The sequence below is a fragment of the Notolepis coatsorum genome (genome assembly GCF_963971535.1).
Source record: "Notolepis coatsorum genome assembly, chromosome: 14".
Taxonomy (NCBI): Eukaryota; Metazoa; Chordata; class Actinopteri; order Aulopiformes; family Paralepididae; genus Notolepis; species Notolepis coatsorum.
The window spans coordinates 106,053,702-106,078,035 of record NC_140178.1 but is presented as its reverse complement, the minus strand read 5'-3'; the positions used below and the strand labels follow the sequence as shown (position 1 = coordinate 106,078,035).

The 24,334-nt window shown below is 50.5% G+C and overlaps 1 protein-coding gene across 1 annotated transcript in view; it reads right to left on the bottom strand.

The window, feature by feature from the left end:
- The window catches only part of fbf1 (Fas binding factor 1), a gene marked incomplete at its 5' end in the record, with an annotated part of 114,308 nt that overhangs the window by 73,173 nt on the left and 16,801 nt on the right, over positions 1 to 24,334 (bottom strand). The window contains 5 exons of the mRNA XM_084329262.1: positions 15,309 to 15,515; positions 21,853 to 21,953; positions 22,984 to 23,109; positions 23,284 to 23,331; positions 23,877 to 23,926. Of these exons, the coding sequence (XP_084185388.1) occupies positions 15,309 to 15,515; positions 21,853 to 21,953; positions 22,984 to 23,109; positions 23,284 to 23,331; positions 23,877 to 23,926 (532 nt within the window). The remainder of the gene's footprint in view (positions 1 to 15,308; positions 15,516 to 21,852; positions 21,954 to 22,983; positions 23,110 to 23,283; positions 23,332 to 23,876; positions 23,927 to 24,334) is intronic.

The following is a 24,334-nucleotide window of genomic DNA, read 5'->3' as shown; positions in this document are numbered from 1 at the left end:
GCTTAACAAAGAAAGTCCTGTTTGTAATATTTATTAGAAGAGCATCAAGATTATCTTACATATTATTGAGAATTAGAGTTGCGCTTGTAAGGCGAAGAATGTGCATGAATAGGTCAAGAGCGTAAGTCCATGAGCATATTACGATGGGGATAATTAATACCACCTGTAGCATAAGAATTATATAAGGCACACTCGTAGGTCAGCTGGAGATACTAAGGGGGTTCCCTCCGGTTGTAAGCCAGCAGGGGAGAGGAATGTTCGGATGCAAAAGTCTGGATCAACGAGGAATCAATAAGCTCCAGCTACGGGAGTCGGTACATATACTCCCCTCGATCGGCAGACAAAGCAGCAGCTATAATCCAAGTATGCGCGACAGCATAGGTGAAAGCCAGCCAGCCTCTTCCTAGAGACGGGCTCGAGTGATGCTCCTCACGGGTAAATCCCACACAGCAGCGGGGTAGACGGTTCTCTGCTCCAGCAGCCACGGTACCAAAGCAATAATAATCCAGCCGGAAAAGGCTCTGCATTCACCGGTGTAGATTCTCCTGTGCACGGTACTTCACATTAACTAGGTCGAACTTGACGTTATTTCACTAAGCTCTGACACTTTTACTATCCTATTCGCACGCGGTTCTAAGTGCTCTATTTAGACGCAAGGTTGCTCACTTCACTTGGTCGTTGACTCGTGATGAAGGCTTTACTAGTAAGGAACGAACGATACGTTGAACGAACGTTTTAGGATAAGACAAGACAAGACAAGACTACTGCTGTATCCACCTGCGACGTATTTATACGTAAGGTGAATAATCTAGTGCCAACCTCAGTTCTGTCTCGTATTACTGCGCAAACCTGGGCATGTTGAGACAAGCCTTGGCGGTGGCTTTGAACTAGACATTGGGGGTATGGCCGTTGGCGCCTAGGGGGTCGCTGTCCAATAGGAGAACGAATATTATGGTCTGGCCTGTACCTAGGTAAAGGGATATTCCGTGTATATGTACAAAGAATATACAAGGGATATCAAACGATATACAAATATTATACATGGGATCTCAAGCAATAAATATATATATTCGGTTTAATCTGACCCTTTGTAACAGCCGCCTCCTAATTAGTCCGCACCTAATTAGATAAGCAGAGACAGATTAACCGTCTTGTCCACTACTCAATGTCCGTTGTGAGGAGTAGGGCAATTCACAAAGTCAGTGGGTCATGGTCGTCATTAAGAGAGTCGGGGAGCCTTGGCAACTCTATCAGCCTCGCCACGGGTCGGGTGTATGTCCGTCCCTGGACGAGCACTTCTGCCGCTCTGACCTTTCCGTCGGCACCAGTGATCACTTTGCTTACGCGGCCGGCCGGCCACACAGCTCGGGGTAGTGACTGGTCTATGGTCATGACGACTGTGTCCACTTTTAAGTTGTCCCCGTCCTTGACCCGCTTCTGCCTGGCTGGAAGGGATGGTAGGGGGGTTAGGAGGAAGCGGGCCTGAGACTGCTTTGATCTGTGCTTGGCTGTGCCTCCACCTCCTCCGTCTGTTTCTCTTGTTTGGTCTGTACCCCGTCTGGGGAGGGGCCGGTTCCGGCCGCCCCATCAAGGAGTCGCTTGGGGTGCTGGGTTCGAGGTCAGCTACGTCTGGAGCGCAGCTGAGGGGGGTGGAGTTCGGAACTCCCTCTTGTGCCCACGGTTCTCTCACAGGCCTCTCGCCTAATGTCAATAGCCTCTCAACGGGCTGTACGAGAGAGTGGCCGGTGTCGCTCACCTTTGTGTGCAGGCAGCGTGTAGACGTGGGTTTACTGTCAAGTCCGTAGAGGGGGCCCTGGAGCGTCCACCCCAATCGGGTCTGAACCGCGACTGGGCATCCTTTGGGTCCGATGTGGGCCGCCTCAATTGGGAGAATGAGGTCCACGTGGTCGGAGCCGATGAGCAGGGTCGGTGTGGCGCCGTCGATAAGCGGTATAGGTAGTCTGCGTAGGTGCACGTACTTCGCCATCAGCTGTGGGATGGGGTAGGTGTACTGTGACAGGCCTATGTCGTGGCTAGTGAAGACGTTGGTAATACTATACTGCTTCTCGGGCTGGTCCACCGCTGCTATCTTGAAGGAGACATTTTTACCCTTTATGGTCTTCTGGTCTCTTCTGATGGTACGTGTTGTGAAGGATCAGATTAAACCGAATATGTATATTTATTTATATATATTTAATTGTATTTGTATATCGTTTGATATCCCCTGTATATTCCTTGTACAATATGCATTGAATATCCCCGTTTCTACTAAACAGCCCATAATAGTTTCATTCTACCATTGGACTAGAACCTGGCGCCAGGTTGCCATACCCCTAGGTTCAAGTTCAATCGTGCCGCCTAACATGTCGAGGCAGCCCCCGGTTCCGCGCAGTAATATGCCGGGCGAAATACGTGTGGTACTATTTGTTCATAGCGCATATATATATGACGCTCGTAAAGTAGAACTTTCCTTTAGTCCAGTTCTTTACCCTCCAACAGAGTGACAGACGCAAAAGCCTCCCCACGAAGCACGTGCGGTGTAGTAGGGCCTACTTGGCCCAGAATAGGCATTGAGATATCGTGTAGATTAATAGTTGAATGGTCATAGTTTGGCACCATACCGTCGAGTTGGACGTATTCTATTAAGCTAATAATAGTCTATTTATGTATGGTGCATCGTTCGGTTCGAGTTCTACAGTTATCAGTACCCCCATCGTTCCTGACGTTATCTGGACGCTTATCCAGGCTGGTCAGACCCCTAGTGGTGATTGCATCCGAGGAGCTCCGGGTCAAGAGCGACTGGACCTGTATATTGGATTACCCTACCCGACGACGGCGAGCCTTCCACGGCTCTTGGATTATGCTTTATGTGCTTTGATTATTCCATGGATAAAGGCCAACACTGTCGAGTGTTGGAATTACCCCCGGAGAGGACTACAGGTGAGGCGGCGCTCTACACGTGAGGTCGCACCACGTCTCTCCGTTGTGGACCGGCAGATACCGTTCCACAGAGGGTCCAGCTGTGTTCGTCTACGGCCCGAGGTTCTGTGGGCACTGGGTCTAAGACTTTGGATTCTCCCAAGACACCGTCGGCCAGATGGGATACCGCCAGCGACTTCTCTAACCCCCCCCTCCTACTGTATTACAACCAGCGGGACCCCCCCCCCCCCCTTAGTGTATCCAGCTATAATTATTTAAGTACTATCGCTATCGTTTCCTAAATATTCCAGGTTGTATACTTACTCCCCGCGCAACCAGAGATTGGACATTCAATGTTGATTTACCTACGAATACTCATTTGCCATAAAAGTGCATACTTAACATTTCAAATCATAAATGTAATTAAGTGAATATTGTGTACACCCTTTGCTGTATTAAATATTCGATTTGGTCCATTTGTGTTGGTTCGTTTCATCAGGTGGGAAAGTGTTCATCATACTTATATCTTGTACTGGGTGGCCAGAAGTTAAAGTACATGAGGTAGTGGTATTAAATATCATATCTAACAATACAGTCAGGGAATTGTACCCCTCAGCTACAATTGGTCCTTCGAGCCGGATGGTAACTAGTGTAATATTAATATAGTGTTATTAATATCGAAATGGCCTATGATGAACACTCCACGAAACGATCCTCCTAACCTAGAACGCCCGCGGTGCAGACGACAGACACCTCAGTACTTAGAGGCTTACACTGTCAGTCAACTACCTAGCCTTCGACAAACGGTAAACGTAGTAAAAGTAGAAAGTAAAATTATGTCTGACCTTAACGACCAGGTTTCCCCGACCACAGAGGCCCTAGTAGGTCCTAATGTAACTGACCAAGCCCACGGTGGAGACCAGGAGGGAATTGACATGCCTTTACCCCCCGCCACTACTAAAGAAGTAGTCCCCGACACGCCCCGGGAGGAAGACAACCCTACAGAGAGAGAACTCTGCACGGAAGAAGAAGAGGAGAGCGCCGAGGAACTAGAGCTCCAGGACTCCCCAACGAGTACCCCCAGGAGCGGTTCACGCAGGAGCGGCTCACCTCCACTACCGCCTTCCCCCAGCGAAGCGGAGAGGATACTACAACAGGCGTTCCTCGTCAGCCTGACAGCCTCTACCGAACGCGATCGGCTCCAAGCACAGACGCTTAGCGAGCACGAACGTCTCCAAGCCCAGGCGACCAGCGAGCGCGAACACCTCCAAGCACAGCAACGGAGCGAAGAACAGCGCACAAGTCTGGAGATGAGACGCTTCCAGATGGAAGAGAATATGGCAAGAGACCGCGCCGACGCCCAGCGCACCGCTGCCGGTGCCCAAAGAGACGCAGAGCGCGACAGACTACAAGCGCAACTAATAGAGCAGCTGATCAAAAGGACAACTCCCTCTCCCTCCGCCAGGGGCTCAAGGAACTCGTCGAGACAGCAGTCAAGAGCAGCGTCACCGCAACGAGCAAGCGACCCTGAACTTGACCAACAGACCGAGTCTAGACCCCCCGCAGACCCCCTTCCCATACCGGTCCAAGCGAGACCAAGGAAGGAGCGGCCTACACTGCGGAGAAGCTAAATAAACGATTACAAGATCTGGAAGATTTGATAGAAGAAGAAGAGGGAGAAGAGGAGAACCAAGCCCGACGACAGCACAGTACTCCACCGGACCAGGAGGTCCCATACAGTCCAGGCTATACCCCCGCGGCGCTGCGCTACAGACCCCCGACTCTATTTACGGGTGAGCACGACGCACGACCAGCCCCGAGGAACAGTACCTGGACCAGCGGGCCATGGTACCCTGCCAGTACCGGCCCACAGCGAGGCGCAAGAGGGGACTCGCCCCCAGGAGGTCTCTCCCCCAACGCTCGCCGATGTATTCGCCATCCACGCCGTCATACAACGCCACGCCATCAATCCCAGACTTCGCCTATGAGAGTCGAGCACAGTACACGGAGCTCCGGATGTGCTTAGAGACAATGCTGGCGGATGTCATTGATGAACGCCACAAGTATGCAATATTATTGAAGCACCTGAAAGTACAGCGAGCACACAATATAGCGCTAGCCTATGCTACCTCCTCGACCCCATACACAGCGGCCCTTACAGCGCTGGATCAAAGATATGGACGTATATGGGATTACGTAATCCAGGAGATAAGGCATATTGACCGCCTACCCCCAGCCACAGACAATCGCTCACTAGATGACCTGTCAATCAAAGTGCAGTCCCTGGTGGGGATGCTGGGAGCTCAACGGGAGAAGGGCAGGCATGAGCTGTACGCCAACTCTAACGTTGAGAGGATTTTGGAGAAGCTGCCACCCGCAAGACAGGAGCGCTTTCGGCGGCAGAGGGACTACCGAGATCCCGACGGCCCCGAGCCATCCCTCCTTGATCTGGCCGACTTCCTGGCGAGAGAGGTCAGCAGCTTACGACTGGACACCTTCGGGCGGAGCACGCCGAGCTCCAGAGAGGGACCCAGGAGAATAAATGATGGAAGAAGATCGGTGACTGTCATGCACCAATCAGAGTCAGTACCGAGCAGTAAGAGTCACAGCACCCCCTCGAGGAAGGAGAAGTGGAAGATAGCGTGTCCCTACTGTGAGAAAGAACACTGGCTGTCACAATGTGACACATTCACAAAGATGAATGCAGAAGAAGTGAGCCAATGGATAAAGTCCAACCGGCGCTGTTATCGATGTGCGCAGCCCCACATGGCAGCCGAATGCCGCCTAAAGAAAAGGTGCAGCCGGTGCGATGGAGCCCATCTAGATATACTACACGATAGTAACGGAAGACGGCCTACACCTGCACCACGGAGCGGCACCAAGGCAAGTGTCATGTACATTGACCCCGCCAGCAGCAACGGAGCTCAAGTGCTCTTAAAGGTAGTCCGTGTGACATTGAGCTACCAGGATAAAGTCATGGACACTTACGCCGTCCTTGATGACGGGTCAGAGAGGACCCTTCTGCTCGCCTCCGCTGCGACTCAGCTGGGACTGCGGGGGAGCAAGAACGAAATGACGATTCGGACAATAAGAAGAGATTTGAAGACGATAAAGGGCGAGAATGTCTCCTTCACTATCGCAGCCAACGGGCAGCCAGAGCGACAGTACAAGATCACAAATGCTTTCACCAGCCAAGAAATAGGACTCTCGCAGTACACCTACCCTGTCACCAAGTTGATGGATAAATATGTGCACCTGCGCCAATTACCTATCCCGCTCATAAACGGCGCTACCCCGACCCTGTTGATAGGCTCCGACCATGCAGAACTCATAGTCCCGATTGACCGGGTCCATACCGGTCCCCGAGGCTGTCCTGCAGCCGTCGAGACCCGCTTAGGATGGACATTACAAGGCCCCCTCGCTAAATCTCTCAACCGAACCGCAGCCACTAGCTGCTTCCACTCCCGAACGACAGAAGAAGACACCACTCTCCTGCAGCATGTCGAGAGGCTATGGACCCTAGAGACAATGCCCTTTAAGAACGAAAAGAAAGACATTCGCTCTAAAGAAGACATTTACGCCATCCACCTACTCGAGCAGGGGACAAAGAGAGTCACAGTCGGCGGAGTGATGAGATACGCAACTCCACTCCTGAGGAGAGAGGGAATGCCCCCCTTTCACGCAAAGAAAGACGCCACGGAGCGCTATCTACTGAACACAGAGCGGCGCCTAGCCAAAGACCCCGCTCAACAGAGTGTGTACCGAGCTGAGATTGAGAAGCTAATCACAGCGGGACACGTAACAAAGATTGACATTAAAGAGGCCGATCAGACGACCGAATCATGGTACGTGCCGCATCACAAGGTCCATCACAATGGCAAGGATCGCATTGTGTTTAACTGCAGCTACCAGATCGGATCCCAAAATCTGAATAAAGAGCTCTTGCCCGGCCCCACACTCGGCCCCTCCCTACTAGGCGTGCTACTGCGCTTCCGCCAGGACAAGGTGGCTATAAGCGGGGATATCAAAGGGATGTTCTTGCAAGTGAGACTAGTAGAGGAGGACAAGCCTCTGCTACGGTTCCTATGGAGAGAGAAGATCGGAGATGAGAACCCATCCATCTACCAGTGGGAAGTACTCCCCTTCGGAACCACATGCAGCCCGTGCTGTGCTACATTTGCACTACAGAAACATGTCACAGAGGACCCAGCAGCAGATGAAGAGGTCCAACACAGTGTGAAGAACAGTTTCTACGTAGACAACTGTCTACAAAGCGTCTCGACTCAAGAAGAAGCCGAGGCTCTCCTAATCAAATTACGCGCCTCCCTAATCAAAGGAGGCTTTGATCTCAGGCAGTGGGCCAGCAGTGACCCGCACGTATTGCGCAGCCTCTCCTCCGCAGACAAGGCTGCCAGCAGCGAGACCTGGATGGCGACAATCCCAGGAGAAGCCCAAGAAATGACACTAGGATTAGTCTGGCGCTTCAAAACAGACTCGCTCCACTATAGACACAAACCCTTGGCTCCAGAGCAAGGAAGGTCGGCGGCGATACCGACCACCAGACGGAGTGTGTACAGAACACTCGCCAGACAATATGACCCGCTGGGATGTATTCTACCTTACACCACCAGGGCAAAGATGATTGTACGAGCACTATGGGACAAGGACCAGGGCTGGGACGACGAAATACCCGCACACCTTGCCTCAACATGGAGAGAGTGGGAGACGGAACTCCGCTCACTCCCAGGTGTCAATATACGCCGCAGCTACTTCCCATCCACAGTGAGGCCAGAGACATGCGAGATTGAGCTACACGTCTTCAGCGATGCCTCCGAAGTAGCCTACGGATCGGTTGCTTATTTGCGTGCCCAAGAGATGGGAGGAGAGATACACACTGCTTTCATACTGGCCCGCTCAAGGATAGCCCCACGTAAGCAACAATCTATCCCACGTCTAGAGCTCTGCGCAGCCCTCGCAGGAGCGCATCTAGCCACGTTAATCCAACGTGAACTCACCATTCCGGTGCATAGAACAATCTTGTGGTCAGATTCCACGACAGTACTCACATGGATTAAGTCTGATTCATGCAGATACAAGGTCTTCGTGGGAGTCAGAGTCACCGAGATTCAGGAACTAACAGAAGAAGCAAGCTGGAGATATGTGGATACCAAACACAACCCAGCTGACGTCATCACCCGGGGAATGTCCCTGGATGACCTAACCCGTCACAACATCTACAGTGACGGACCAGCATTCCTCCAGCTCCCGGAAGGAGATTGGCCTACGCCCACCCCGAGGGAAGCAAGTAGAGAGGAGGCTGAGAACAAGAAGCCTATGTTCTGTGGACTGAGCACTGTCGCCTCCACAGACCCGAACATAGATGACTGCATTACCCTAGAGAGTGCGCAACAAAGGACATTCCTGCGGCACCACCCAGAGATTCAGTCCACCACTGACATGTCAGCAGCTGACTACGAAGAAGCAGAACTTCTTCTACTACAACGAGCCCAGAGAGACTCGTTCCCCGATGAGCTAGACTGTCTACAGGGAGGAAACCCCGTCCCATCAGACAGCAGACTGATTCACCTGGCACCAGAGAGTGACGCACATAATCTCATCAGAGTGGGTGGTCGCCTGCGGAGAGCCCCCGATCTACCAGATGACATTAAGCACCCGATCGTCTTGAACAGCCGACACAAGGTCACAGAGCTGATCATAAAGAAATACGACGAGGATGTGCACCGCGCCGGAGCAGAGAGAGTCTTCGCGGAGATCAGACGTCGTTATTGGATATTACAAGGGAGAGAAGCAGTACGGCGCTTCCAGCGAACCTGTCTAGACTGCCGTAAGTGGCGCGCGCAGCCCAGCATACCACGGATGGCTGACCTACCCCCCTGTCGCCTCCGAATCGGCGACAAGCCATTCCACTCCACAGGCATGGACTGTTTTGGCCCGTTGTATATAAAAAGAGGAAGAGGCACCGAGAAGCGGTGGGGTATTGTATTCAAATGCATGACCACCAGAGCGATACATATCGAGCTCCTTCCGACCATGAGCACAGACTCATTCCTTATGGCCTTCCGGAGATTCATATCACGGAAAGGACAACCGTCTACATTGTTGTCTGATCACGGGACCAACTTCAAAGGCGGAGAAAGAGAGCTGAGAGAGAGCTTCCAAGCTATGGGCCCAGAACTTAAGACCCACCTCGCTCCAGCCCAGGTTGACTTCCAGTTTAATCCCCCGAACGCACCCCACTTCGGTGGAACCTGGGAACGAGAAGTACGTTCTATAAAGACAGCCCTGTATGCCGTACTCGGAGCCCAGACTGTGGCAGAGGAAGTCCTAATGACAGTCCTCACGGAGATCGAGGGAGTATTGAACTCCAAACCCCTCGGTTACGTCTCCAGTGATGTAGCAGATGTCGACCCAGTCACCCCCAACACACTCCTAATGGTGCGGCTGGACCCCGCGCTACCCCAGACAATGTACAGGCCCGAAGAAGCGAACGGCCGAAGAATGTGGAGGTACAGCCAAGTACTAGCTGACAAGTTTTGGAGCAGCTTCCTACTTCACTACCTACCGTCTCTACAGACCCGCCAGAAGTGGGTAAAAGAGAGACAATTTGACAGAAGGAACAGTCGTCATGATAGTTGACCAGTCACTCCCCAGAGCTATGTGGCCGGCTGGCCGCGTAAGCAAAGTGATCACCGGTGCCGATGGCAAGGTCCGAGCAGCCGAAGTACTCGTCCAAGGGCGCACCTACACACGGCCCGTGGCGAGGCTCATAGAACTGCCCCGACTCCCAGATACTATCGATGATGACCATGACCCTATGACTTTGTGAGTTGACTGACCTTACAGCGGACCTTGAGTGGAAGACAGTGCGGTTAATCTGTCTCTGCTTAGCTAATTAGGTGGGACTAATTAGGGGGCGGCTGTTGTGAAGGATCAGATTAAACCGAATATGTATATTTATTTATATATATATATTTAATTGTATTTGTATATCGTTTGATATCCCCTGTATATTCCTTGTACAATATGCATTGAATATCCCCGTTTCTACTAAACAGCCCATAATAGTTTCATTCTACCATTGGACTAGAACCTGGCGCCAGGTTGCCATACCCCTAGGTTCAAGTTCAATCGTGCCGCCTAACATGTCGAGGCAGCCCCCGGTTCCGCGCAGTAATATGCCGGGCGAAATACGTGTGGTACTATTTGTTCATAGCGCATATATATATGACGCTCGTAAAGTAGAACTTTCCTTTAGTCCAGTTCTTTACCCTCCAACAGAGTGACAGACGCAAAAGCCTCCCCACGAAGCACGTGCGGTGTAGTAGGGCCTACTTGGCCCAGAATAGGCATTGAGATATCGTGTAGATTAATAGTTGAATGGTCATAGTTTGGCACCATACCGTCGAGTTGGACGTATTCTATTAAGCTAATAATAGTCTATTTATGTATGGTGCATCGTTCGGTTCGAGTTCTACAGTTATCAGTACCCCCATCGTTCCTGACGTTATCTGGACGCTTATCCAGGCTGGTCAGACCCCTAGTGGTGATTGCATCCGAGGAGCTCCGGGTCAAGAGCGACTGGACCTGTATATTGGATTACCCTACCCGACGACGGCGAGCCTTCCACGGCTCTTGGATTATGCTTTATGTGCTTTGATTATTCCATGGATAAAGGCCAACACTGTCGAGTGTTGGAAATACCCCCCGGAGAGGACTACGGGTGAGGCGGCGCTCTACACGTGAGGTCGCACCACGTCTCTCCGTTGTGGACCGGCAGATACCGTTCCACAGAGGGTCCAGCTGTGTTCGTCTACGGCCCGAGGTTCTGTGGGCACTGGGTCTAAGACTTTGGATTCTCCCAAGACACCGTCGGCCAGATGGGATACCGCCAGCGACTTCTCTAACCCCCCCCTCCTACTGTATTACAACCAGCGGGACCCCCCCCCCCCTTAGTGTATCCAGCTATAATTATTTAAGTACTATCGCTATCGTTTCCTAAATATTCCAGGTTGTATACTTACTCCCCGCGCAACCAGAGATTGGACATTCAATGTTGATTTACCTACGAATACTCATTTGCCATAAAAGTGCATACTTAACATTTCAAATCATAAATGTAATTAAGTGAATATTGTGTACACCCTTTGCTGTATTAAATATTCGATTTGGTCCATTTGTGTTGGTTCGTTTCATCAGGTGGGAAAGTGTTCATCATACTTATATCTTGTACTGGGTGGCCAGAAGTTAAAGTACATGAGGTAGTGGTATTAAATATCATATCTAACAATACAGTCAGGGAATTGTACCCCTCAGCTACAGTACGTATTGTCATTGTTCCTTTGGCACAACTGGGCTGCGGCGGAAGCGAGGAGGAGAGTCTTTTCAGACCCATCGTCTAGGACGGCGTAAGTGTCCAGGACCTTGTCCTCGTAGCTCAGGAGCACTCTGACCACTTTGATGAGCACTCGGGGGGTCCCGCTATGCTGGTCTATATGGAGCACTCCTGTTGGTCGGTTGCCTTGGATCTTCTGGGGTGGTGCCGACTCGCGGTCGTCCGAGTAGCACCGTGACTCCCAGTGTCTGCTGTAGCAGTCGGTACACCAGGGGGCGGTCTGGTGGATCTTCGGTACTGGTGCCACCGCCTCGGCCTGGTACATTACCGTGACGGGCCCACTTTGTTGTCCTGGCGGGCGCCTGTTGATGTCATGCAGGACCTCCAAGTGGGCGCCGCCGCACCTGCTGCACTTCTTCTTCAAGCGGCACTCAGCTGCCATATGGCTGCGCGCGCAGCGGAAGCAGCGGCGGTGGTCCTTGATCCACTGACTCACCTTGTCCGTGGTCAGCTTCTTGAACTTGTCACATTGATACAGCCGATGTTCCCCTTCACAGTACTGGCATTCAATCTTCCACTCCTCTTTCGTCGAGGGGGTGTTGTGGTTCTTGTGCTGCGGTACTGATTCGGCTTGGTGCATAACGGTCACCGATCGGCGGTTATCATTTGATCCCCGAGGTCCATCTCTTGGGCTTGGTCCACTCCACACGAACGTGTCCAGTCGTAGGCTGCTGACCTCCCTGGCGAGGAAATCAGATAAGTCTAGGAGGGATGCCTCTGGGCCGTTGGGGTCGCGGTGGTCTCTTTGCCGCTTTTTTTGTCTCTCTTTGCTGAAGCGCTCTTGTCGGGCGGGAGGGAGCTTCTCTAATATCCTTTCTACATTAGAGTTAGCATACAGTTCGTATATCCCTTTCTCCTTTTGGGACCCCAGCATCCCTACCAGGGACTGTACCTTGATAGAGAGGTCATCCAATGCTCTATTGTCTCTGGCTGGGGGGAGGCGGTCGATATCTCTTATTTCCTGTATCACGTAGTCCCATATGCGTCCATAACGCTGGTCAAGGGCTACTAGAGCCGCGGTGTATGGGGTACTTGAGTTGGAATATGCCAGCGCTATATTATGCGCTCTGGGCACCTTCAGGTGCTTGAGGAGGATAGCATATTTGTACGTCTCATCGGGGACGTCGGACATCATAGTCTCTAAACACATCCGTAGCTCCGTGTACTGTGCTCTGTCCTCGCGCGTAAAATCCGGGAACGTCGGTGTGCCAAGGTACGATACCATGGATGGCTGGCACATCGGTGAGCGTTGGGGGAGAGGCCTCCTGGGCGAGTCTCCCCGTACGTGTCGTCGTGGGCTGGTACTTGGTGGGTACCAGGGGCCGGGTACCCAGGTGCTGTTCCTCGGGGCTGGCGGTGCGTCAAACTCACCCTTGAGTTGAGTCGGGGGTCTGTAACGCAGGGCCTCGGGGCTGACGTCGGGGCTGTACTGGGCCTCCTGGTCCAGAGTACGTTGCTGCTGGTCGGCTTGACATTCCTCCTCTTCCTCTTCCTCTTCCTCTGCTAGGTCCTGGAGTCTTCTGTTCAGTCTCTCGGCGACGTAGGCCGGTTCTTCCCGGTTGCTGGGTCTCGTATGGACCGGTCGGGGAGGGGGTTCGGAGACGTGGACAGGATCCTCCTGTTGGCGGGGTCCCGGGTCGCTTGGTCGGGTAGGGGAATGTGCCCTAGACCCTTGTCGTGATGATCTCCGGGAGCTCCGTGCGGAGAGAGGGGGTGTCGCCATGGCGATCAATTGTTCTACCATCTGCGCCTGCAGCCGGTCGCGCTGTGCTTCGCGGTGGGCATTGGCGGCGTCGCGCTGTGCATTGGCGGCGGCGTGCTGCGCATCGGCGCGGCCTCTTTCAATGTTCTCTTCCGTCTGAAGGCGTCTGGTCTCCAGTCTTATGCGGTCGTCTTCACTCCTTTGTTGCGCCTGGAAGCGCTCTCGCTCGGTTGCAGCGTGTTCGCGCTCACTGAGGGCTTGCGCTTGGAGTTGCGCGTGAAAGCGCTCTCGTTGGTCTGCAGCTTGTTCGCGCTCGCTCGTCTGTTGCGCTTGGAGTCGATCGCGTTCACCCTGAAGTCGATCGCGTTCGGTGGAGGCTGCCAGGGTGGCGATGAATGCCTGCGCCAGCATCTTGTCCGCCTCGCTGGGGGAAGACACCGACGGAGGTGATCGGCTTCTGGCAGTGCTCGTTAGAGATCTGTTCTCTGGGCGTGCCTCGAGGTCCGTCTCCTGGGCGCGCTTCTCTTCTGGTAGTGGGTCGGGTTCTGTCCCTGGAGCGCTTTCTTTATCCTGGAGCTCTCCGGGGACCGTCCCGTTGACGTCGTCGGGGGGTATAGTCATGTCATGTCCCTCCTGGTCCCCCCCGTGAGCTTGGTCAGTTACGTTAGAACCCACTGGGGTCTCTACTGGCAGGGTCGCCTGGTCGGTAGGTTTTGACATGCTTTGACTATCCGCTTTATTTATTTTATCCGCAGTTAACGTCTGTATAAAGCTAGGTAGTAGACTGGCAGCGTAGTCCTCTAGGTAAGGAGGTGGCTGCCGTCTGCGCTGCGGGCGTTCTAGCTTAGGAGAACCGTTTGTGGAGTGTTCATCGCTGGCCATGTCAATATTAATATTATATTAATATTACGCTAATTACCCTCCGGCTCGAAGGACCAATTGTAACTGAGGGGTACAATTCCCTGACTGTATTGAATAAGTATGGTATCATTAAACCATTACTGAGTTATGTACATTACTACTGGCCATACAGTACACATGTATATGAGATGAACACCCACACAATAACACGGCTTAACAAAGAAAGTCCTGTTTGTAATATTTATTAGAAGAGCATCAAGATTATCTTACATATTATTGAGAATTAGAGTTGCGCTTGTAAGGCGAAGAATGTGCATGAATAGGTCAAGAGCGTAAGTCCATGAGCATATTACGATGGGGATAATTAATACCACATGTAGCATAAGAATTATATAAGGCACACTCGTAGGTCAGCTGGAGATACTAAGGGGGTTCCCTCCGGTTGTAAGCCAGCAGGGGAGAGGAATGTTCGGATGCAAAAATCTGGATCAACGAGGAATCAATAAGCTCCAGCTACGGGAGTCGGTACATATACTCCCCTCGATCGGCAGACAAAGCAGCAGCTATAATCCAAGTATGCGCGACAGCATAGGTGAAAGCCAGCCAGCCTCTTCCTAGAGACGGGCTCGAGTGATGCTCCTCACGGGTAAATCCCACACAGCAGCGGGGTAGACGGTTCTCTGCTCCAGCAGCCACGGTACCAAAGCAATAATAATCCAGCCGGAAAAGGCTCTGCATTCACCGGTGTAGATTCTCCTGTGCACGGTACTTCACATTAACTAGGTCGAACTTGACGTTATTTCACTAAGCTCTGACACTTTTACTATCCTATTCGCACGCGGTTCTAAGTGCTCTATTTAGACGCAAGGTTGCTCACTTCACTTGGTCGTTGACTCGTGATGAAGGCTTTACTAGTAAGGAACGAACGATACGTTGAACGAACGTTTTAGGATAAGACAAGACAAGACAAGACTACTGCTGTATCCACCTGCGACGTATTTATACGTAAGGTGAATAATCTAGTGCCAACCTCAGTTCTGTCTCGTATTACTGCGCAAACCTGGGCATGTTGAGACAAGCCTTGGCGGTGGCTTTGAACTAGACATTGGGGGTATGGCCGTTGGCGCCTAGGGGGTCGCTGTCCAATAGGAGAACGAATATTATGGTCTGGCCTGTACCTAGGTAAAGGGATATTCCGTGTATATGTACAAAGAATATACAAGGGATATCAAACGATATACAAATATTATACATGGGATCTCAAGCAATAAATATATATATTCGGTTTAATCTGACCCTTTGTAACATATAATGTTGATTTAGAATTCGAATGTCAACATTATGATCGAAGCTTCGAAGCATTCGGTACAGCCCTAACCGCTACAGTGGTACATAATGAGAAGCTCTAGTTACCTCTGCAGGTCCCTGAGTCGCTCCACCTCCCGGTCCCGGTCCTGCTGCGTCTGGGCCAGCCGGCGCTGGTGTTGAGCCAGCAGCTCCGAGCGCTCCTCCCCGCCCAGCCGGGTGGCCGCGGCCAGGCGCTCCGTCAGGTCCTCGCTCTCCTGCCGCGCCCGCGCCTCCCGCTGGGTCCCCGACTCCTCCAGCAGCTGCACCCGGGCCCTGGGGACACACACGTGAACATGTGTTCTCCATATTCCTCCAAACAAATCACAATATCAAGCTCCGTCATACAAAACAATCATAATGAAAAAGAAATTAAGCAAAAAGTCAAGAGCAATGTAGTTAGTTAGAGGGAAGCTAAGCTTATTGATCCCTACCCCCTTACATTCACATTTTTTTCTTCCATTACATTTTACTTGATATAACTATAATTTAGTATAATACATTATATAATATACTTTTACTTGTAGTACAAAAAGAAAAAACTTGAGTCGCTTGACAGCAGTAAATACAATACAACACTACATAACACAATATAACTAGTGCTGTCAATAGATTAAAACAAATTAACTAATTAATCACACAATTTTCTGTAATTAATCTAGATCTATCTAAATTAAAAATAGCATTTTTCTACTTAAGACCGAAGCTTGTAACAGATATTTACTTGAGTAAAATCATGGAATTAATGTAAAATCAACACAAAGAAAGTATATTTAGATTCAAATACTATTTTAATAGCTTTCTTTGAATACAGTTTCTCTCCTGTGAAATACAAATGTTCAACAAAACCATCAATATTGACTCAGCTAGACCTCTTTCTTATATCCGTGGCACTAAGATTGAAGATTTTTCACTCCATAGATTAATCTAGATTTATTTAAATTAATCTCCAAAGTTAAAGCATTAATTTTGACAGCCCTAAATATAACATAACTTTGTTACACATACACAACATACACAAAGGTTCTGTATCACACTAGCTCCCGCTCAGCGTCTCATTGCATATATCTCGCTTCAGCATATATACACTGAATAAATTTCAAAATGTACCTTTAAATGCCAGCATTCATCTGGCCACACCCCCATCCGCTTACCTACATAAGCAGGGGTGGTGCCACACACTCATCTCCTTCTCAAATTTCATCACAAGCAACGTGTTGCTCATATGCCCACTTGACGTGGAGAAAAATATTGGTTGACAATGTTTACGAGGAAAGGAAGAACGAGAGATACGTTGACATCATATCTTTATTTTCTCTCTCACTATTTTCGAGAAAATACGGCGATATTGTCTTCGTCACTGGAGTGTCTGGAAGATGGTGATCATTCTAAAATCCTCCACCGGTTTTTGTATTGGGAGCACGCCGCTGCATGCCTCTCAACTGCAGTTCCTTGCTGTGTTGGTTGGGGTGAAACCTTTCAGGACACAGCTGAACTGTAGGACGCGCCGCTGTTGTGAGAAGCGGTGGGTTTCAGGTTGGTGAGTACTGTTTTGCTTGCGGCTCCACTTGTCTGTTAGTGCTATGGGGGCTAACTGACAATGTTTACGAACACCGGCCCCAGATTAAGGTCTTTTGTTCAGCCTCTTAGGCAACAGCGGAAGACCTTGATCTGAAGCCCATTATAGTTTAACTAGTGGGCCACGACCATTAACACTGGTGATCCCTGTGTTTTCTGGACGAGTGGATGTTTTCTCTGTCACCGTGCTAGGCCCCATCTTTCATATCCAAATGAGAGTATTCCCTCACGAGGAAATATGGGCATAGATGTTCGTTAGTGGAAGATCTGTGTTCAAGTCAGCTACAGGCCAGTTTGGTATTGTGCTGGCTCCGTCGGGTGTTGGTAAAATCACCGTTGTAAAACTGTGTTAACATCTTGTTTCTCTTTTCTCTTAAAAAGTGAGGAGGGTTTCAGAACGGCGGCCTGTCTGAGTGAGTGTTATATCATTGTGTACAAGTTCAGGTGATAGCTGCTTAGCTTACGTGCTAGTGGTGGCCTACTGTTAGCCAGTCAGCTGTTAGCTGCGGCGCTAGCCTGCTGTGATCACTAGGTGGCCTACCTAGGCTAGGAAACGTTAGCTTGCTGCTATCGGCCGAGGCCCAGCGCGGGGTGGCTCCGGCCCCTCGCGCGCCGCCGCGGTTCCCAACCCCCCTCTCCCTCACGGGGAGAGGCGGGGGGGATTCGAAGCTCTCCTCTGGTCGCGTGCACCGTTCGCTCGGTGTCTCGCGGGCAGGGGCGGTATCGCCCGGCGGTTAGAGCGGCCGTTAGCTTAATGCTACTCTGTTGAACGTGCTTTGGTTATAACATGTTTTAAACACTCTTGACTACGACGTCATCTTTGACAGAGGATGTTCGTCGAACCTGCCCTGGGCCAGGACGGCAAGGACTGCGTCAACAAGGGGGACCGTAGCGATGGGTTGGAGCGGCGACGCTGCCCAGATCGACAACACAGGACGGCTGTGTTTACTACGGTGCCTTGAGACTGCACTTCGCTTGATCTACGCTCCGGGTAGGCAAGGCCTGACCAGACCTTGTACACTTCTTCTGGCTTTCCCTTCTAAATGTTTTGTAAATAACGATGTTTTCCAAAACGAGTGTTGCTGCACTACATTTAGGATACGACGCGAGTTATGTGTGAATTGTCTTGTCACTGGTATTTAGCTTCTCCATGCAAATCGGGTTGTTGTTACAGATGTGAAAATTATCTGGTTTGTTGTGTTGAGAAACATCATGTGTGTTTATATGTACCGTGTACTCACAACTAAGGGGGTTAACTAACCTATAAAGCTATGCTTAGTGACAAATTAGTAAAGAATGATTCTTTTCTCAGCCTGTAATGACAATGAACAGTGTGTTCACATATTAACAGGTTTTCCTGTTTTAACTGGCCGTATTAAGGGTAAAGTAGGAGGATTGTGTTTCCCCCCGGTTCCCTGGGGACTTCTTCATCCTCCTCTCAGATATGTTGTTGCACTACATTGTGTCACTGTGTGGTAGGGATACGATGTAACCCTTAGCTTGATTGCTGAGGTTGTGCTAAAACAGCTGGAGAAACTTTATTTTCCTAAAAGAAAAGATTGTTTGGTCGCTTTCGTGTGTACTTAGCAAGGCCTGTGGCCGATACTAATCGAGAATTATGTATTCTCTCATTATGAAAAACGGCGTTCCTCTGTAGAGTGTTTTTGCCATTTTTTGTAGGTGATGATGGGTTGTGTGTGTCATGTGACCTACAACAACTGGGTTGGACTGGCCACAGAAGCACATGTGTAAGTTTGGTACCGGGGCTCTTGGAGAGCTCTCTCTATTCTGTGTTTTTTCCTTAGTAAAAATCAGATAGCAGGTTAGCTCATGCGCTGTGTGAAGCTGTCAGACGCTTCATGGAGCTGACTATGACTGTGTCATACTCTCTTTTTGTCATTACATCGTATCATGGGTGTGGGGTCGTAAAGGGGTGAACTGGTAACCTTTCCTCCCCCTTTTTTCTGTTGGTCAGGGGTAAACCCACCTGTCCTTCAAGGTTCCTGTCACATTGCGGTTCGGCACGTTACAGGGTGAGGGGGGGGGGGGGGAGGGAGTTTCCTGGTCCCACGGCCTGGAATATTGGGCGTGTGCACCGCAGAAATTCCCCCGCCATAGAGTACGTCACTGTGCGCGTCTCTGTTGGTAGGACTTCCGGTTGCTGTTCAGGTCCATGTGATGGATCTGTTTCGGGGGGTGGTCAGGGCTCCTCCTCACCAAGCTCCTATTCGGGCCTTCTGTGAGTTGGGACTCTCCTTCCATGTGAGGGAGCCTCCTTCAGAGTACAGAGCCTCCTCCTCAGATTGTCAAGGTGAGTGGACCCTCAAGAAGGAGTCCTACTCTATTGTGTATGTATTCGATTCAATTCGATTATTGAGTGTGTATGGGTTCAGTGCCTCTTCCCCGGAGAGCCCTAAAACCAATTTTTTACATGGCTCAAGGTGCAATATATTCTTTTCAATCTGTACAGCTCGCGTGGGAAGTCTCTCTGGGGATTCCCGTCTCCTTCCTATGGGAGGGTGGTGGGATGTAAAAATGTGAATTTTTTTTACCCCCGGCTGTGTAGACTGGGATACATACTGTTGGTGCTTCCTTCTTTTCTATTAAAAATAGTTGGAGTTAGGAAGTATCACACCCCTCTTGTCGTTCCCCTGGGCGCCTTGGGGATTCAATGACAGGTCTAAATAGCCTGTTCATTGATGTGGGTGTGTCCCGACGCACGTATAGTACTAGCTCGGGGTGTTCTGTAAACAGGCGACTGACTGGCACGCCTTGGTTGCTTGAGGTTAAAACAGCGTTTTTATAAAGCAACTGGGATGGAGGTTTTTCCTCTTCCGACGACCAAATCCGACGACCTGGTTTGGTTATCGACGGATTCTCGTTCATATCTGGGGGATGATGATGGAATGGATCTGAACATATGTAGAGGGGTCTCACACCCTGGGGGTGGGCCACCGGGCGCGGTTCGCCCGAACGTCTGGGTGGCGCCTTCTTTTCATGTTAAGATCAACACGCATATCTGCCCCTTCTCCTGGAGTAGGCATGTCGGCGTGGTTAGGGCACGGTACTGGTTCTGGTCACACTGGTCCGGATCAGTTGAACCCGTTGTCCGCCGGGGATGCAGATCTGCTGTTCTGGTACCCTGAGGGACTTGGGCTTTTTTCAGGGGGAAAAATGCCAGGTCGGTCCGGGTGTCACAGGGTTAAGCGATATGGAGACCCTGGTTGGGTAAATTTTTTACTCAGCACTGTCGTAATGGCTTACGGCCATGCCAACCTGTACACGCTCGATCTCGTCGGATCTCGGCCGCTACACAGGTTGGTCCTGGTTAGTACTTGGTTGGGAGACCGCCTGTGAATAACAAGTACGGTGCGCTTGGGGCTGGTTCTCCATTCTTTTTCGCTCCTCTCTCACGCATGGCGAAGAGGGGCCTGTTGAGGTGGTCTTTGACCTCCTCTGGTGACCCTGTGCTTCCCGTATCGCCGGGCCCGGTCCGAAGTCATGTTTCGTCGACCCGTAGGCCTGGGTTAACCCTTTTTTGAAAAACTGAAACACTTGTACTGCGGTATAGCCGGTGTATACCCGCAGGTGTGTTTTGGAGTTTTTTTTCTTGAGGGGTTATAGGAACAACCACCGCATTGGGTAACACCAAGGTGGTTGATTCCCTGGTGTGTTGGAGCAGTGTCAACTCCCGGGTTCACCGGTTGAGGGTGCCCCTGCACGTTCATGACGTCTGCCAATCGTGTCAGCCTTCTCTGCCTCAACCCCTCTGGGTGGGGGTTTTTAAATGGAGGCTTGGTCATGCAACAACGCCAGCTTCCGCCCCTTCCGCCGGGGCGGCTGTGTTCAGCTGTCCCCTCTGGCGCCTGTCTCGTCCGCAGTCTCCAGGCTAGGGTTAACAGCCTGTTGCCTGGTTTTTCCCCGGTGCGCTGCCTGCTTCCGTTGGTTAACCTTTTTTGTGTGCTTACGGCCATGCTGACTGCCTGTTCTGCAGGGTCAGTGTGCCAGGCGATGTACTATTGGGGGGACAGGGCCCGCTCGGCTGAGGGGCCTTTGTCCGAATACGCTGGCGATGTGGGGGGCGGGGTCACTAAGTGCCCACCTGGTGGGGTCTTGATGCTGGCATCATGGACTTCTCCGGGCCCCCGTTCCAGGGGGTCCAGTCCCTTTGGTGGGTCTGGGTCTTCCTTCGCGCTCCGCTGCTACGGCCTCGCCACAGGGTTGGGTTTGCCCTTGACCCCGTGATTCTGGGGGCAGTAACGAGGTTGTTCCCTCCGTTCCCGGGTGGCATGCGGGTTGTGCGTGTGTGTAGTCGTGGGGTCAAGCCACGGTCTGCTCACCCTGTGCGTTGAGTTGCTTGAGTGCCTCTTCGCACGGTCGGGTCCGTCGCCCTCCCGTGAAGCCCCCAATAGGGGGGGTCGGGGGGGCTCGGTCCTCCCTGATCTGATGGTTGTGGGTGGCCTCAGCGGGGTACATTTGTCGAGCTTCTAGCTCCCGCTCAGCTCCTATTATGCAATGAGACGCTGAGCGGGAGCTAGTGTGATACAGAACGTTAGGTTATGACTATAACCAAGTTCTGTTAACACTAGTGGACGCTCAGCGTCTAGACGCCGCTGCGGCCCTTGATTTTTCATTGTTGGGAAGGAGATGAGTGTGTGGCACCACCCCTGCTTATGTAGGTAAGCGGATGGGGGTGTGGCCAGATGAATGCTGGCATTTAAAGGTACATTTTGAAATTTATTCAGTGTATATATGCTGAAGCGAGATATATGCAATGAGACGCTGAGCGTCCACTAGTGTTAACAGAACTTGGTTATAGTCATAACCTAACGTTATGTATCATCATGATGGAAATACCATGATAGAGTTTTGTGAGGGATGAGTCCTATTGATGTAATGAGATGTAAACCTGTCCCCTCCTACCGTCTCCTCCTACCTGTGTGTGTTCCCTCCTACCTGTGTGTGTTCCTCCTACCGGTGTGTGTTCCCCCTCCTACCTGTGTGTGTGTCCCCTACCTGTGTGTGTTCCTCCTACCTGTGTGTGTTCTCCATGAGTTGTGTGTCCTGCTTGTGTCTCTGGTGAACGCCCTCCAGCAGCATGTGGGTCTGGTCTCTCTCCAGCTGCAGGCTCCTCAGCTGAAACGACACACAGGAGGCGGAGTCTATAGGGAGGTGTAGTGGTTACATCATTGCTGTTTCCGGCCGGTCCACCTCGCAAAATTGCAACGTATTTCCCCCATTGCCCATTTATAAATCGTCTCGTTTAAAACAAATAAAGCATGGACATTGGCATGGTGTACCTTTCTGTGCGTATTCATCCACAATCTATAGCTCAACATGATTAATCGTAAAAGAAATCGCAGAATTTTATATCAACCAAAAATGCTTAAACAATAATGTTAGTGATAGAAGGGAACACATTTTGTGCAAAGATGGAAAGCTTTCCAATTTTCATGAGGCAGAATTGTTACAATAGCCGATAATCCATTTTCCCAATGATAAATCCCTATACGGGTGGACCTCGCGGGCGGGCCAACGTGACGGCAGACTACACCTCCCTATACCACTGGACAGGAAGGGCAGGAGCGGTAACCTACCGTAGCCCAGGCTGGAGTCAAGTAGCACTTGTAAATAATTCCTAGCATTTATTTGAACCCTTTCACTACCATACTACCAACGGGTTAACCCTTTCTCTGTGACAATACAGAAGGTTAACCCTTTCACAACCACACTACAGAAGGTTAACCCTTTCACTACCACACTACAGATGGTTAACCTTCTGTAGTGTGGTAGTGAAAGGGTTAATCTGCTCTTGAGTACTGGGTGGCTGCGGTTTACCACCTAGAACAACATGATGGATGCGAGAAAGTTTAGACTATTTCAAGGTCAATTTAGCATTATGTTTGCTGTGATTGACAAACCGATACTATATGAATTGTTCTGATAATGGGAAACCCAGTTGCCAGGATCCAGCCCCTTGAACGGCTGTTAGCAGCGCCCTCTTCTGGACGTTCTGTCCTCCAAATTAAATTAATCACAGAATCAGAAAGTCAGAAGTGGGTGGAGCTGGCCCGTCTAGTAAACTCCACCCATCTGGCACTCCAAGCAGGTTAAAGCAAACACCCATTATTTTACTTCCAATAAAGCCACATCGGCCTCCAAGTACCTGTCCCTCGAGCTGGATGACACGAGCCTGTAACGTCTGAAGATCTGCAGACTGTTGCTGTTTCTCCGTCTGCCTCTGCAGGCACCCTGCGCCCACAGCGCCCCCTGGGACTGCATCAACTGGGCTCTAGTTTGGTGGTAGAGAGAATAGACCTGTCTCAAACCCTGCCCCTTTTCTTGATCCTCCAATCACAACTGTCGCTTACCTCGGACAAACTTGGTTTGTCCGAGGTAAGCGACAGTTGTGATTGGAGGATCAAGAAAAGAGGGCAGGGTTTGAGACAGGTCCATTCAGTTCTACCTGCTGTTGTAGGAACAGTTGTTGCAGACTGTCTGCTGAAGGGGTCACCTGATCAGGGGACAGAGGACAGGTTGGAGAAAGAAATTCCTCAGACCAGAACCATCATTAAATGCTGTCATCAGGGTTCCCACGGACATTGCAAAATGAAATTCAAGGACTTACTTTTAAGTACTTTTCCAAGCACTATTTTTCATTTTCAAGGATGTCACTCGAAGGATACCTGTACAATTCACTTTTAAATGTTTTTTTAAACCATCTTTTGCTGTTTTCAAGGAACTCCAGTCCTTGACTATTTTCTTTTTCAAAAATCAAGCACTTTAAGCACTTCAAGGACCTTGTGCGAACCCTGGAACCATATAAACACACACACACACACACACACACAGTCACACACACAGTCACACACACACACACACACACACACACACACACACACACACACACACACACACACACACACACACACACAGTATAACATCTATTTCTATTTTTGTAGACAGAGAAGGAGTTAGAGCGACCATTCTTCAGATCAAAACCATCATTATAAACGCCAGTGAACGTGCTCATTGACGTTGTTTAAACATTATGGATACCTGCTGTTGGAGGGGAGGTGCCGTGTTCTGCACCGGGCTTGGTTGTTGCACTAAGGGATTAGGAAGAGAGACCAGTGAGTAGAACCCTGGAGATTCTAGACATAATATTGACATTAACATCAGTGATCTAGAGAAACTAGGAGATTCTAGACATAATGTTGACATTAGCATCACTGCTCTAGAGAAACTAGGAGATTCTAGACATAATGTTGACATTAGCATCACTGCTCTAGAGAAACTAGGAGATTCTAGACATCATGTTGACATTAGCATCACTGCTCTAGAGAAACTAGGAGATTCTAGACATAATGTTGATATTAGCACCACTGCTCTAGAGCAACTAGTAGATTCTAGACATAATGTTGATATTAGCATCACTGCTCTAGAGAAACTAGGAGATTCTAGACATAATGTTGACATTAACATCAGTGATCTAGAGAAACTAGGAGATTCTAGAC